The 15,296-nt window shown below is 40.0% G+C and overlaps 1 protein-coding gene across 1 annotated transcript in view; it reads right to left on the bottom strand.

The window, feature by feature from the left end:
* Positions 1-501: 501 nt before the first annotated feature.
* LOC124166563 (rRNA 2'-O-methyltransferase fibrillarin) overlaps positions 502-15,296 on the bottom strand; it is a 44,714-nt gene continuing 29,919 nt past the window's right edge. Inside the window, exons 4-6 of the mRNA XM_046544126.1 lie at positions 13,297-13,467; positions 3,242-3,487; positions 502-941 (exon numbers count right to left, since the gene is read on the bottom strand). Of these exons, the coding sequence (XP_046400082.1) occupies positions 768-941; positions 3,242-3,487; positions 13,297-13,467 (591 nt within the window). The 3' untranslated portion in view covers positions 502-767. The remainder of the gene's footprint in view (positions 942-3,241; positions 3,488-13,296; positions 13,468-15,296) is intronic.

Below are 15,296 nucleotides of genomic sequence, written 5' to 3'. Positions count from 1 at the left end.
GGTATTGCTTGCTCAACCTTGAAACAAACAAGGTCATTATAAGGGGGATGCTGTTTTTCATGAAAAACAATTCCAATGTATAGCGACCCAAGAAAAGACTGCTGAGAGAACCAATTATTGCCCTGAATTCTTAGTCTCCGACTCTGAAGAAAGTGAAGATGACCACCGGATAACCTGGGAAACAAGTACACTTGGTGGCGTGCAGTTGAGGGATGCAGGTCAACTCATGTGCCAACCTTTCAAGTTTTTACCGACCCAACCACATCCGTTAAGTGGGGCGTTTTGAATCACCTGAGCAGCAACACGTCTCTTGGAGCTTACACTCGAGCTCCTGCTAATCAGTGACAAGTGCTCAGGCAAGTAGTGGCTGAAAAGATCTCTGAGAAATGACTGAGCAATCTCATTCACCACAGCTGGTTTAGTGGCAGTGCTCTGAGCACCTGGTCCCTCTACCGAGGATGGATCACAATCTAGGCCGAGGCCCAATACAAACCCACTGAAGACGCTCGCACAGAAAGATTTATTCTTCAACAACGAGGGCTTCATATAACCAGAGAGTGACATTGAAAGTATAAAAAATACGTCCCTCCTGTCTTCCCACCACATAGCCACACAACTAATCACTCAAGTCTAAAGAGAAGGACATAAACTCATTTCATCACTTATTTCATAAACATATACAAAGGCTGATAATGCGGCCATTCCCATTTGGCCATAAAAACTTTAGCAATTCCTGCGTCCAAAAACAGCTGTCTATACGGATGGCCTTATCCCGCTTTTGTCTTGGGCGGAGGCCTAAACACACCCACAACAACAGCGTGGTCCCTCTCGTATGGCTCCAGCGTCAACTGCTCTTTTGGCTTCAGCTTGTCTGCCTGAAGCTTCTTCAGTTCACCAGCAAACACAGCCTCCGGCTGGGCAGTCGAATCAATGCAGTTTGCCTAATGAAAGAGACAAAACCTTGTAAAAACTCAACTTTAGAGAAAGATACGAAAGAAGTTTAATTAACCCCTTAACATCAACATGCACGATTTATATGTTGCATGCCGCCATCATGTGTACTCAGTATGCTTCCTCAACTTCATCTAAAATTTTTCTCTCTCAGACAATGCATTTTAAATTAAAACTAATTACTAATTTCTTGAAGGAAAGTTCTCTTTTCTTTCCAATAAAATACCAATAGTGATTTAATTTCTTCAGGTTTTTCAAAAATGATTTGGTAAAATTCCCATTAAAGCCAACAAGTGAACAAATATGCCCATACAAATCACAGCCTTTTTCAGTTGTACTATCTTGAAAACTGGTCCCTATTCTGCCAGTGAGACGTCAAGGAGGGTCAGCTCCTTTACCATGAGATATCGTAACTTCCTTATGAGTTCACTGAGTTGTCTTTTAAATGTGTGTCATCACCACTTGTGTGCTATTTTTTGCCTCCTCAGTCCTAAGCAAAGGGGCCATGAAATTAGAGAACCAAAGACAAAATATTTAACAGTCAGCGAACACTTAAATTCTGATAACTCCAAGAGATTATAAATTTGAAAGAGCTCCAGGGTTTAAATACTTTTGGGAGTGACCACAGAGCAGGAAAACACAGAGGAAGGAGAGAAAAATGCCTGATTATTGCTGGAGAAAAATTGATATTGGGCTGCTAAATCTTAAATGCTGAAAAGTAGGATGCTGTTGAGGAATACAAAATCACACCTTTACAAGACTAAAAAACAACCGGTAGTACTCTATGGATCTGAAACTTGGACATAAGAATCAAGAGAAGAAAATAATGGTCTTTGGAAACAAAATATTATGAAGCATGCACAATCCCATGAATGAAAATGGTGTGAGGAAGATGAGAGCAAAGTGAGGGAAATGCACAAAAACCCAAATATACGTATGTAACAGCCCAAATGAAAAGTAGGAGGGTGAGACGAGCTGGGGAGAAGAGAGGAGAGAAGGGGACTCAATGCTAAGTGTGAGAAAGCCCAGCTCAAGGAAAGCAACAGTTGGAACAACCTCGGCCAAGTGGGGAGGGACACGGAAAAGTTGAGAGCATGGATAGAATAATGAGAAAGACATTGCCGATGAGGCTAGTGAGGTTTAAGTGGCCACATAAGTAAGGCACCTCTTTAAAAACACCACATGTGGTACAGCAAGATTAATTAGTTACGTATTGGCTAGCCATAAATTTTCTGGGTGACCTACGATCAGTAAATAACTCTCTTGCCCAAGCAGTTGAAAAACCTACAAGAGGAAATGAGATATTAGACCTTTTAGCAGTAAGCTATCCTGAGGTGATAAAACAAACAGATGATATTGACAGTATGACTGATCACAGAGTAATTTTGCAAAGCTAAAAACTGATGTAGGGTCAGCTGTAAAACCAAAATGCATATTTACTTATTTGATAAATGCAACTTCATTAAATTCAGCAAGATGCTGACTCCTACTGACTGACTCCTATTCAAAATTCGTTGCTAAAACATGAGGATTAAAACGTAGATATAACATGGAAACACTTCTTAGAAATTCTGCAACAAGGAATCAATAATGCAGTCCACAAAAACTGAAATGTGATAATAAAGAACCATTCTGGTGCAACAACGATGTCAGAAGGGAACTTCTGAAGCAGAGAAAACTATACAACTTAATCAAAATTCTATTACGTTACATTAAAGCTTTGAGCAAAAGAAAGTTACACTGCACAATGCTCAATAACCAAGAAATCAATGCGAACTGCAATGCAGAAGTTCTAAAAAAAGTACTCTGAGAATTACTCAAAATCCTAAATCTTTTTGGTCCTATGCAAGAGAGCTTCAGGGAAAATCTTCAACCACAGATTTGCTATTCCACAAAGATGGTTAACAGTATACAATGTAATGTAACAACATACAATGTAACAACATGTAATGTCTTTGCAGTTTCCGTCAGTCTACCTCTGGAGGGTCTTCAGTCATACCAGGTTGCTTTATATTCAATTAAACGTAACTCAAGTTCACTGCTCAACAGGGAAGTGAGTTCCATAAAAATGTTAGCTACAAATAATTTAAATAGACTATGATCCCTATTATTATTAATTAATCCAATTTGTAGCGAAAGGATTATCTCTCCTCACATACACACTAGGGTCTTTTCCATATCACTTCTCCTGAGCACAAGTCAGAGCCAATCCACGGGCCACTGCCATTACGAGACGAGTGAGAGGAGAGCCAAGGAGAGGGAAGGGGGCAACGCGAGTCAAAGCACACACCTTAATTGAGATTACAAAGTGGCCACCATTCTTGAGGAAATACTGCGAGTTGAGGGACACTATGCGTGCCTGATCCGGCTGCGCAACATCCGCAAATACAGCATCCACCATGCCCACCAGCATGCGATACTTGTGCGGGTGGCGTGCGTCCTCAATGATGGGAATCACGTTCGTCCTCTTCTTGGCCATATTTATGAGGTCACGGCCAGAGCGATGCGAGAACTCCACAGCATACACCAGTCCCTCCTGCAAACAAACGCACCCAAAGTGAGCAAACCAAAATACGACTAACATTTTGAAATGAGCTCCAGCCGACCAGAACTCTAGATAACCTCATCCCTAAAGCAGGCTGCACCCAATCTCAAATTCAGCCTCCGTTGCCATAATAATGATCACACATTTACAACTGAACATAAATAACAGTGCTAAAAACTACTATTATCTACTAATGAGAAATTAAGAAAAATATTTATGAAACAGAATGGTGCCATGAACTTATTCCGTGCGCAGACAAAGAGCTGTGTCAGACTCTCCACTTTCAACAAAACAATACCTCTCCATCATCAATCCGAGGCGGTTTTCTCCAAACGTTCTTCTTAGGTCAATTCTCAAAGATTATTAGAGTCAAAATGCCAGCAGAAATAGAGAGCCTGACTCAGTCGTAAGCCCCAGAAAGATTCCTCTCATTCATTCACCGCGCAAACATCAAATCCTTAGGCAAATTTAATTTACTGCATTTCACGAGGAAGCATATGACCTCTGATTCGAGTCCACTGGTCCCAAGTATTTATGTAATGAAATAAGGAAGAAGTAACCTAAGTAGCAGTAACACCCATTAAATAAACCACCACTTTCCTCACACATGTTTGTGACATTCCATTCCCACAGGATTGGAACCAAATACACAGCAAAGTTACAACATCAATAATCATTCAATTGTCTTCTGCCATTGAGGTTGCTGCTCACGACAAACATCAAAAAGGAAACATTGGCTCAACTGTCAGGCTGTTGATAGCCAGAGCACATAAACACAAAAGCAAAATTTAAGCATGCAGGATATGTTTCAGGAAGGCGATGTGGTCAAGGCTGAGCAGGTTTTCAAACAAAAAAAAAACAAGACCAGTTATTACTCCACCACTATACATTTATGAGTGAACTAGCTGACCTGATGAACGTCATACCGCCTAATTATCAATGAACAGTTTGTGCGAAAAATCCACAAAGGAAAAACCATTCGCCTAGATCGGGATTCGAACCCAGATCCCTCAATTTCAACAGAGAGGGGAGAATGACGCCTTGGGAGCTTAACTGGCTAAAGCACTCAGCCAGAAATCGAGGGATCCGGGTTCGAATCCCGGTCAAGGGGAATGATTATTTTATCTGTGGATTTTTTGCACAATTTGTGCATTGCGGGTGACTCCGTAAAAGTTATCACCGTGGCAAGTCCCGGAATATTAACCCCCTCACTGCCAGCCCATTTCAGGTGCGATGTACGAAGGCTGCCAGGGTCATTCAATGCCAAATCATCACAGAAAAGTGGACTTTTCAACACGACCATCTCAGATTTGCTTGAAATTTGGTAGGAAGTTAAAGCACATGAAATTGGACTCATACACAAAATTTTAACCCCCAGCTATACACGGTATTCATACAGCAGGGTTGCAAACATGACAAAAAATGCAAAATTTTCCCTCGCATGCTCTACAAAAATAAATCATAACTTAGATAATAATTGTGGTAGAAACTGCCTGTTGGTCTCATTTTTAAGCTAAAGGAACTTAGTTTAAGTAACAAATGTTAAATTTTAGGTACCGATTTTTTTTATTCCGAGGTCACACCATGTGACCTTTGACCTTGAGTATCTAAAAAAAGGTATCTTAAATTTTATTGGGAAAAAATATGTTAAACAGTTAAATGCATTCTATCCCTGGTATAAATTTCATTTTGGGATGGCTTTGGGAACAGGAGTAAAAAAATTATTGAATTATGAGTGAAACTAATATCCCGTATGAAAAATTTGTACACGTTCTAAACAGGTTCACATACAAATTTGTACACAAGTTCTACAAAGTATACATTGTACACAAATTTGAATTAACACAACACATTTTTTATACCATTTATGCATCCACACCATAACCTGGAAACCCTTTGTACACTGTGTACAAAATTGTACACTAAACTTTCATTTGACATTGTATGCTCTTCCTGTATAAAACATTCATCACATTAGTTCAAAAATTCTAGCTCTCTCTCTTTCCGTAAGTGCACTACTAGTCTGGTAATCAAGGTCAGTCTTGCTCGAGCTTCTGTGGTGTTCTCGTGTTTTTCAAGGGACTAGCGCACTGCATGTATTGTACACTATGTATTTGTCCTTTTCATCAGAATGTAAAATTATTACTGGATGGGTGTAAATTAAACAAGCTAATGGAAGACCACAGTATTAATTTGTCCACTTACAACCATTATCTGGCAAATATGATGTGCAATCCACCCTAAGTGAAGTGTCGGTTCCAACAATGTTCTGAATGTGCAGGATCTGATAATGTGAAGACAATATTGGAAGAAGTACTAGAAGATAATGCCATTGAAAATATTACCTTCAAACGGTAGATAACATCACAAATATGCACTCTTCAGACATTTGTCAAGTCCACTGAAGAATTCATACAGTTTTTCATTTCTAAATTAATGCAATTACAAACACACTCTTTCATTGCTGTTCAGCAATCATCATATTTGAAGATCCTGAAAGATGACTTGCAGATGGGAGAAATTATCATGTTGTATGATTTTGCTGAGAATTATTCTTTCATACTATAAGGCAGCGTTTTCACTGGAATAATGCCCAAGCAACAATACATCCATATGCCATCTACTACAAAGATATGCCTGCAGGGAAATTGGCAGGTACAAATTTAGTAGTTATTTCAGATTATTTTAGATTTGTAACACAATAAAATAGCAGTACATACATTACAAAAGCATCTTTTTAAATTTCTTAAACAGTACCTGCAAAATGTAACGAAGGTACACCCATGTCTCGTATAGCGCAATTTCGATATAGCACAAATTCGTTCCTCGGGGAAACATTGCAACGCAGTGTAGCCTAATAAAACATCTTAAACGCTCTCGTGATAAAACGTGAACTTGCGCTAAGTACACTCGAAATTTCTATCAATTTACGCATATTAATATTATTTCTTTCCTCAAATCTTCTTTTTTGTTTATATATTAATCGAAATTCATTGCGCTGCGCAATTGCCAAAAGTATTACTCGTCATTGGGTCTAGATAGCCGGCCTACCGAAGATTTATCTCGTCTCCTTAACAAAATGATAATAAATAATTTAGATCGTTAATTAAGCGTGGGGCTAGTGGAAATGAGTTTTTTTTCAGCAATACGGTTTGAGACGTATTTCTGCCGTCGTAGGTTACCGGGCGATTGACTTCCAGGTAGAGAGTCTACGCTAAAGCCTTCAAGGTCATCGGTATTCACGGGGGAGAAATGGAGCGGTGGCCGAGTTGCGCATGAATAGCATCAACACATAAAAGGGTCCGCTATAGAGTCTCAAACACAATGGCTTCGTTCCCTCCCCGCAGTCATAGCCCTTCTGCGTCTCAGGAATACAGTTCAGCAGAAGAAGGTGATTTAGATAGAGCCATAGAGAGTAAAAACCAAGAGAATATGGCAAAAATAGGAATGCGTGTAGAAAAATCAAGAATTTATCAAGAAAACCATTAACCTAGAAGAGGACTTGAGAGAGGTCAATTGCTTTGAAAATGGAGAGCGTCAAAGCGATATTGCGCGGAAGTTTAAACTCACGATGCCTTATTCTGAATAAAGACGAAGCTAAAATATCAGTGACCTCAGCCGCACCAACTTCAACCAAGCGGTCTACACATACGGAAAGTTCATGGTGAATCAGTACAAAAAGATGAGAGTGGTAATCGCTCCGAGACATTAAGTGAAAGCTCCGGTTGGTTCCAGAATTTAAACGGCAAGCAGGTATTTTCAGTGCGGCGATATCAGGTGAATCTGCAAGTGTTGATAGCGCAGCCACCACAACATTTTCTGATGAACTCCAAGCTGTTATTGAAAGTGGCTCCTTTCCCCCTCAACTAGTTTTTAGTGTTAATGAGACGATATTCTTTTGGAAAAGAATGCATTCTCATTCATTCATTTTCAGGGAAGGAAAACCTGGGTCAGGTTTCAAGGCATTTAAAGACTGTTTCACGTAGCTGCTAATGACTCGGAGGACTTCAAATTAAAATGATTTATCATTCATAAACTCCGCTAGCTATGAAATGGCATTTAAAGTAGCATTTTCCTGTCATTTCGATGAGCGACAAAAGGGCCTGGGTGACACAATAGTTGCTTTTAGACTAGTTTGAAAAATCATCAACTGCCGGCAACGCATTACGATCCCCTGAGATAGCAGATGTTAGCCCACCCACACGACAGGATGGAATTTCGAAAGCACGTAAGAATTTTTTTTTAACGTGAATAAAAGTCTTTGAATGCGTGAATACTATCTTTAAAGATGTTTTAAACTATAAATATTTATAGAAAAAATGTTTTCTAAGGCTTTTTATGGGAATATAGATGTTTTAGAGGAAATTCAATACCCAAGACCTATGCTACCAGGAACGCATCCCTATCTTCCCTATGTTAAAACGCTCTCGTATAACGCAAATTCGTATAGCGCAAAGACCCCAAGGAACGCATCCCTTGCGCTATACGAGACATGGGTGTATTTTGCTCGGATTGTACCGGGATCGAGAGAAACCGCCGAACTAAGGAGGAAAACGTACTAACGAGGAACGTACTAACCAAGTTCCACTGTATATAAAGAAAAAAATTCAGTGAAACTACAAAAAAAGCATTTTATTGGCTTGTTAGAAACATTTTCTTTATTCAACCCACATTGGGTAGACCAGGTCGCGCATATGCGCACTTATTTCAATAAATTTTATAATTTTTATGGCTCAAATTAAGAAATGCTAGACGAGATCACGAGAGATAGACTACATTTTCATGTAATTGCCTTAAGAAAATTTATGAAACATTATGTTCTTTATTCGCATGGTATTGTTTTTCAATGTAGAGCTCATTTTCTTGATTTTAAACGTGAAAAGAGTTCAGGAAGGCGATCCTAAGTGAACTACCGATAGTAATTGTAATTATGACGACTTTTCCACAGATTGCAATTACCCCAACTGCTATTATTTACTTTCCTCGTTACCACGTTTTCCTGGTTAGTACGTTCATTGTTTGTGGTTCCTTCTGAAACATACTAAACAAGTTCTACAGTGTTACCAATTTTGATTCAAATCATTTTTATAGCACTGCTGTTGATATACTCCCATTATTTCATTGACATCGGGGGCGCAACATAGAAAGAGGGCAAGTGAAGCTAAATCATTTCCTCTTTCTCGCAGCTTACTCTGAGAATATAACGATAACCTTGAGTCCCTCAATTGGTTGTTTTTAAACATCATAAAAATTGGGCAAAACTTTATTTACCTTAAATCACCTCAACAGAGTACACATTCCCTTGAGAAATATACCATATCGAATGTTTTATCGGTCCATATATCGATCAATAACACACAAGACTATTAGATCACAACATCATTACAAGTAGATTTCTAAATTATACAGTTGAAATTTACTTTAAAAATTTGTCCAATGTCGTCTGATTCAATTACTCCTGCAAAGTATTTTTACACTAAGCTTCGCGTGGAGATCCAGAGCATCGTCTGCTCCTGCAACAGTAGTCAAGTAATGACGCACTTACTCTAAAGCCTTGACTGCTTTAGATAAAGTGGGAATTGGATAAGACTCATTTCCTTCCTCAGCATCATCTTCATCACTTCCATCTTCGTTTTCTTTCAACTCCTGTTCGTGAATTTCATCGATTGACATGGTTTGGCAAACACAGTGAGATCATCATCACATTCGCAACACTCGTTGAAATTCACCTATCCAGCAATCCGACACCACTCTTCTAGGGGGCAAAGGAGTAATTTCTGCTTCTTCTATTGTGTCATCCGCTATTTCACACTGAACAATCACAATTGAGCATACTGCCCAGGAAAGCGCAACTATTTAAAACATACTAAACACATACTTTTACCTGTATTTTGTTCTGATGGTACTGGGACCGAGAGAAATCGTAGTGCAAAGAAGGAAAATGTGCTAAGGAGGAACATACTAACCAAGTTCTCCTATATAAGCAAAGATATGAACTTGATATTATTTCATGAAAAATATAACGCAAATATTATGCTGATGTAACTTATGTAAAACAGCTGCAAGAAACTGGGACTAATATAACACACTTGGTTAAATGCGCAACAAGTTGAAAAACATATGCATCTGATGGACCCTAAGGACTTAAAAGTATGAATTTACTGATTTGACATTCTCAATAATGAATGTGAAACATGAAAAAGAACGCAGAATTTTTGAAATCGAATAAACAAAGTGCAGCATCAGGTTCTCACATACGCCATCACTAACAGAGCATTACCTGCCTCTAGAAGCATCATTGCAATAAACACCTTGTACTGCAAGGGTTTTGTCGTGTATTAGGTTATATAAAAGATTTCCGTTTTGTCTGAATTATATTATGCAGGGAATACTTCTTAAGATATTCCGGTAGGATCAGAGTCCTTTCTTCCACGGCTTTGGGTTTGTACCGCAGGCATCCCCAGCAATTGTGAAGGGAGGTAACACTTTTGTGCTTAAAACTAGTATTACCAACCTTACGCACACTTGAAGTTCTCGATTCTCAATCTATCACTGAAATACTCTGCTCTAGCCTTAAGCATGGCCCCTTCTTTCTCATTATTTCCCGCAGATTGAAGTGGGCAAAACCACCAATCTCCTTCCAACTCTTCATATACGTACTCGATTCCTCTGGCGCTTTTGCTGTTTGGATTGTTTGCCCTCTCGCACCATGGCACACCTAATATTAGCTTTTTAAATTATGAAGAGCGAATAGGAAGATAGATTCATTACACCACTCTCGAATTGCTCTATTATTTTCATTTTCTCGCTTAGACTTGTTTTGCATATTTTTGGTCATGGTGCCTACCTTCAAATGCTCTCTACTCAAGCAGCTCATGGATGTGCGGGCATGCTGTCGACTGCCTTCTACCGCCCGAGGAACAAAAGAAGAACGAGCATTCTGCTATGTTAATACTACAATATTTTCACCAAAATTAACTGCATATTTATCAAATGAAAGTTCACCACATGAATTTGAGACTGAACACTCCATGGTAACATCATTTCCAACAGATCGCCAGCAATTACAGAGATTAGGGACTCTGGGTGAAGGTTTTCCTGCGATGGAAAAACTCGCTATGGCTGTGCCAACACCAATTGGGCCTTAAATAAACGAATTTTCTTACATGCTTATTGTAGGGTCAATTGACAATGCTTCGGCTATCTCTCGTAATGGCAGGGGTCTCACAATAGCCCGTACTCGTCTTAATGGGGTTCCACTGTAGTTACACTATTTGTTACTGTTTGTGAGCAGTGCATTCAAACTGTCACCTGTCCTATTGGCTGAATGATATCATCTATTAACGAATGGCCAATGGGTAGAGGTCCGTGAAAGTGGTTTTATTATTTGCTAAAATTCGTTTCTAAACCATGTGATTTCAGTGTTATAGTAAATCTTGGCGGTGTTATTATAATGCTACAATTTTCCCACATTTATAGCAGTTTTATTATTTTATGGTACAATTTTCATGAATACTTATTCTTTTATTAAACATTTTACATGTCATTTAAGACTATTTCCATTGTACAAAATTTCTGATAAAACTAAATGAAGGAAATGATTCAAGTTATATTGGTTCAAGGTATATGAATGGCTCAAGTATGTAAGTCTTGGCAATTACGATCGGTAAACGGCAAATCCCCACTACCTTGTATGTGTATACTTCAATAGCCATTCCAGTATTTTTGGATTGTCAAGTTACTCTACACTAAATAAAGCCTTTGAAAATGCTTCTGTGGTAGCAACAACAAGCTCCTCCTTTGCTTTGACTGAGTGACTGTATGTTCAAATGATAGCTGTCGTTTTGCGGGTCCCCTTCCTTTCGCACATTTATGTGTATCGCTACTGATGTGCTTTAACAAAGGGTCACATCTTTCAAATTCAAATCTTTTATCGCAAACTTTGCACAGTAATACTCTGTCTTTCACATAAAATCCTTCTCAGCTAAATTCACTTGCCCTGCTATGAATGGTATCACTAGCTTTTGGCATTTTAAAATTCCTATCCTTCGTTTGATATTTAAAGCTATGGAACTACGATTAAAAAACAATCCAACCGCAAAACACAACCAATCACAGTGATGTTTTCAAACTGAGTGCTAGGTAGCTGCGGTATAACCATAGTACTGTATAACTTACAAATTGGCCAAAATGTTTTAAGTCGTGGATTCCCATTCAATACCCCTCATCCAGGTGTTGAGGGAAGATAGGACAGCAGCTAGATACAACAAATTCACTTAGTTTTGATTACAGCTGTTGCCAATCGGTCAAGGAAGGCAGTGAAAGAAGCACACTTAACAAAACATAATAGGATTCAAAGAAACATGAAAAATTGTTTCCCATTTATCGATCCTGAAACATCTAGAATGAGACGCTTTCCCACCTGAAGAATTAGATATTATATTCGACCCATGTCGAAATGATTTTTCTTTGCAATGAAGCTCAGCAGAGAGCTGAATATCCGACGATCCGTCTGCTAATAAGGAGAACCCTCTCTCCTCCTATCCTTTCTGTTCCATCCTTCTCTTCCCCCTACTGCAAGAGCTTCGTACTTTCAAAACACCATACGTTTCTATGGATGTCTTTAAATGAATCGAATTGCACAGTGCACAGTGGACAGCCGCCGTGGTCACCACGGCGCCCATTTAAATCCGGCCCTGCGGTGCGCAATCTACAGCGTGAAATACAGTAAGTGCTACATTGCGGCCACTTTCCGACGAAATGACTTTTCGCCACCCGCCGTTCACGTCACGACGCGACAGCATGAAATTCAGGCCGCTTTCAGACGAGACGACCTTCTGCCACGCTGTGGGCCCACCGTGAATGGTGGCCCGGTCCTGACCAGCGGCCGCATTTAAGTCAACGAAATAGTTACATTAGACCCACACTCAAGGCATTTGGGGTGTGGGAGAGGCATGCGGGGAGGGGATGCGAGCGGACTTCCAAAATCCTTTTAGTCACATCTTTCCGAAAATGCCGAAATTGAAGTGCATATCCAAAGTTCGCACACATTTATAGCCGCTCAAGAGGCCACTTCATAGACCGTAAGCTCCTTTCCTGCATTCTCGAATCTAAAAATATTTCATCACTTCTCTAAAAGTTGGTAACATTGATTTGTTTAACTCCGACGAGGCGCCTAATAAGAGACAAGTCGTCTCACTACACTTCCTTTATTACCTTCTGCCATCTTCCGATTTATATTATAAAAGATAAACGACCTCCTACAAGCACACGCGGGATGAATTTTGCTGTATTGGAGGCGTGGGAGGGGGAGAAGCGAGCGGGGAGGGGAAGGGATCGGCCTGCGGCTCTTGTATCCGCGACGCTGCGTGAGCGTTGGAATAATTTCTTCGGGGGCTCAAATTAGGCATTTTGTGGCTAAATGGTGTCAGATACGTCAAAATGCCCTATATATTTGCCAAAAGGGCAGTAACTCGGCAAAATCTATAGGTAATGACCATAAAATACTATATTTTTCGAATTTAGACCCTCCCCCCATAAATTGCATTTGAGCGAGGGTCAGGGGTTCACCTAGAGGTCTCAAATTTTTCAGGCCTTATTTTTGATCGGTCCCACAACTTTTTTTCATTGGGCCAGATGGATTTGAAAAAAATCGATTTTTCCGATCCGCCCTAGTACACATCTAACATATTTTGCAGGGTTTGAATAGATCGTCTGATGCCATCATTTACACCACGAACACCACCTCCCATAGTGACTCAGATGCAGACACAGGGGAAGCAATGAAGACCACTACTAACCGGGCCAACAATGTCCGAAACATGGGAAACTGTGGTACCCGAGGCAGCTCCCAGGTACAGCACTTTGCTGCCAGGGGGCATGTGAATCTGGTCCACACCACCCAGGATTGCAGCGGCCAGCTTCGACCGGAAAGGATTCCAAACCCTGTACTCCACTTTGTCGCTCTCGTTCTGAAAAATAAACAAACAATTGGTGGGCATTACAGGATGCACTACCCTGACCAAGCCCAAAAAACAAGACGTGAGCTGGTCTTTTTCACACTCACTGACATCGTTCATGTCAATGCATAAGGATGCCCCTTAACAAAACTAATGTACTGTATATGAGGTGCGTTCAGAAAATAAAGGGATATAAATAAATAAGTTTTTCATGATTTGGTAAGTCCAATTGTCAATTTTATTTACTATGCTGGTAAACATGCCATTCAAGTATGATAAAATTTTATGCTGTATTCATTAGTTACTTTACATGTGGCAGCCACACACTTCACAGCACTGTAATAATGCCTCCACATTCACCGGACATGGCTGTGTGTGACTTTTATCTCCTTCCAAAAATAAAGAGAACCTTAAGGCTCCCAGATACCTTGAACACTTTCGAATATTTCCTTCCCGGATTTCACAGTAATCATCAAGTGGAGAAAAAAAGGGAGGAAGGAGGCTGCAACTGGACGTTAGGGATGACGAAGACGCGTGTTATGTTATTTTAGGTATTTTAGAATGTTCACATAATCTATGTGCGCAGAAAAAGTTAATTGTTAAAAAATTATTTTTATAGGTGAATATGTTCCTTTGTTCTTCCGGAGATTCTAGTTCGATTACTAATTCTACCAAAGCTTTCAGTTCGAGATGTGAGTAAAAAAATATAGCGTTAAAAAAGATGCTTTTTGCGGCGTATTTACTGCAAATATTGGCTTTGCAGGTAAATCGACGAAATTGTTTACAAGAAGGTGCACATGTTTTATTAATAATAAGAGCGTATAAATAAAATTCTAGAGTAAGGAAGGGCTGCCAGAGGTGGCAGACCAAGTGGCAACATCAATGGACACACGAACATTCAGTCTTCCGCCGCCTACGACCTAAGGCCCTGTGATGTGAACGTGCGGTTCAAGATACGCTCATATTAGCTACCCTGTTTTAGCACTTGTGTGATTTGAACTTGTATCATCTCTGAGGAAGCGTCCAGCGCAAGCATATATTCCAATGACTTCTATCCCAGGTTAAAAAATTCTTCGGGCAGTTCCAATCCAAGGGAAATATAAGATTATTCCGATAAAATAAATAAGCATTTGACATTGTGATTTCATTTCAAGAGTTTATCTGGCCTTGAGGAGTTTTTTGTTGATCATTTCATTAATGGCCTGGGCCTTAAGCAATGCAATATGTTTCCTACGAGGGGGTTGGCAGTCCTGGATCTTGTCTTATCCTCGCTCGAGTTGAAAGTTTGCCCTGCTGGCGACTATTTCTGCTCCGACCACGGGTCCCTAGAAATTTCGCTTGAACCCAGCGGGTGGCCACCCCCTACACCAAGGTCTACTCCGCCCCCTTCTCTACGTCCTCCCACCCCCATCTGGAAAAGAACGGATTGGGCTCATGTTAATGACACCCTCAACTGCCTCCCATGGTGCCTCTTGGAAGAAGGCTCTGTGGACGAAGCCCTTGATATGTTTTATGACTGGTTGGCAGGTGTCCTGAAGGACTGCATTCCGCATCGGAAACCCCGTTCTAGAAAGTTCCCACTTTGGATGACCAGTGAGACAGTTTTTGTTTTAAAGAATAAGCTAAGTGCTTGGCGCCTGTACAAACTTTTTCCTAACCCTAACACATTAAAAACTTTCATGAACCTTCGGCGTCATGCCAATTATCTGACTAAGTTAGACTTTACCAACTATATAGCCTCAATTTCCTCCGAATGTGTTTCCAACCCAAAACGGTTATGGTCTATGATCAACTCCAGGCGTAACTCTGCTTCCACGCCTATGGAAATGTCTTTTGGTGAT

The sequence above is a fragment of the Ischnura elegans genome, chromosome 10 (assembly GCF_921293095.1).
Source record: "Ischnura elegans chromosome 10, ioIscEleg1.1, whole genome shotgun sequence".
NCBI lineage: Eukaryota > Metazoa > Arthropoda > Insecta > Odonata > Coenagrionidae > Ischnura > Ischnura elegans.
The sequence above is the reverse complement of the archived record's forward strand: the minus strand, read 5'-3'. Positions and strand labels throughout refer to the sequence as shown.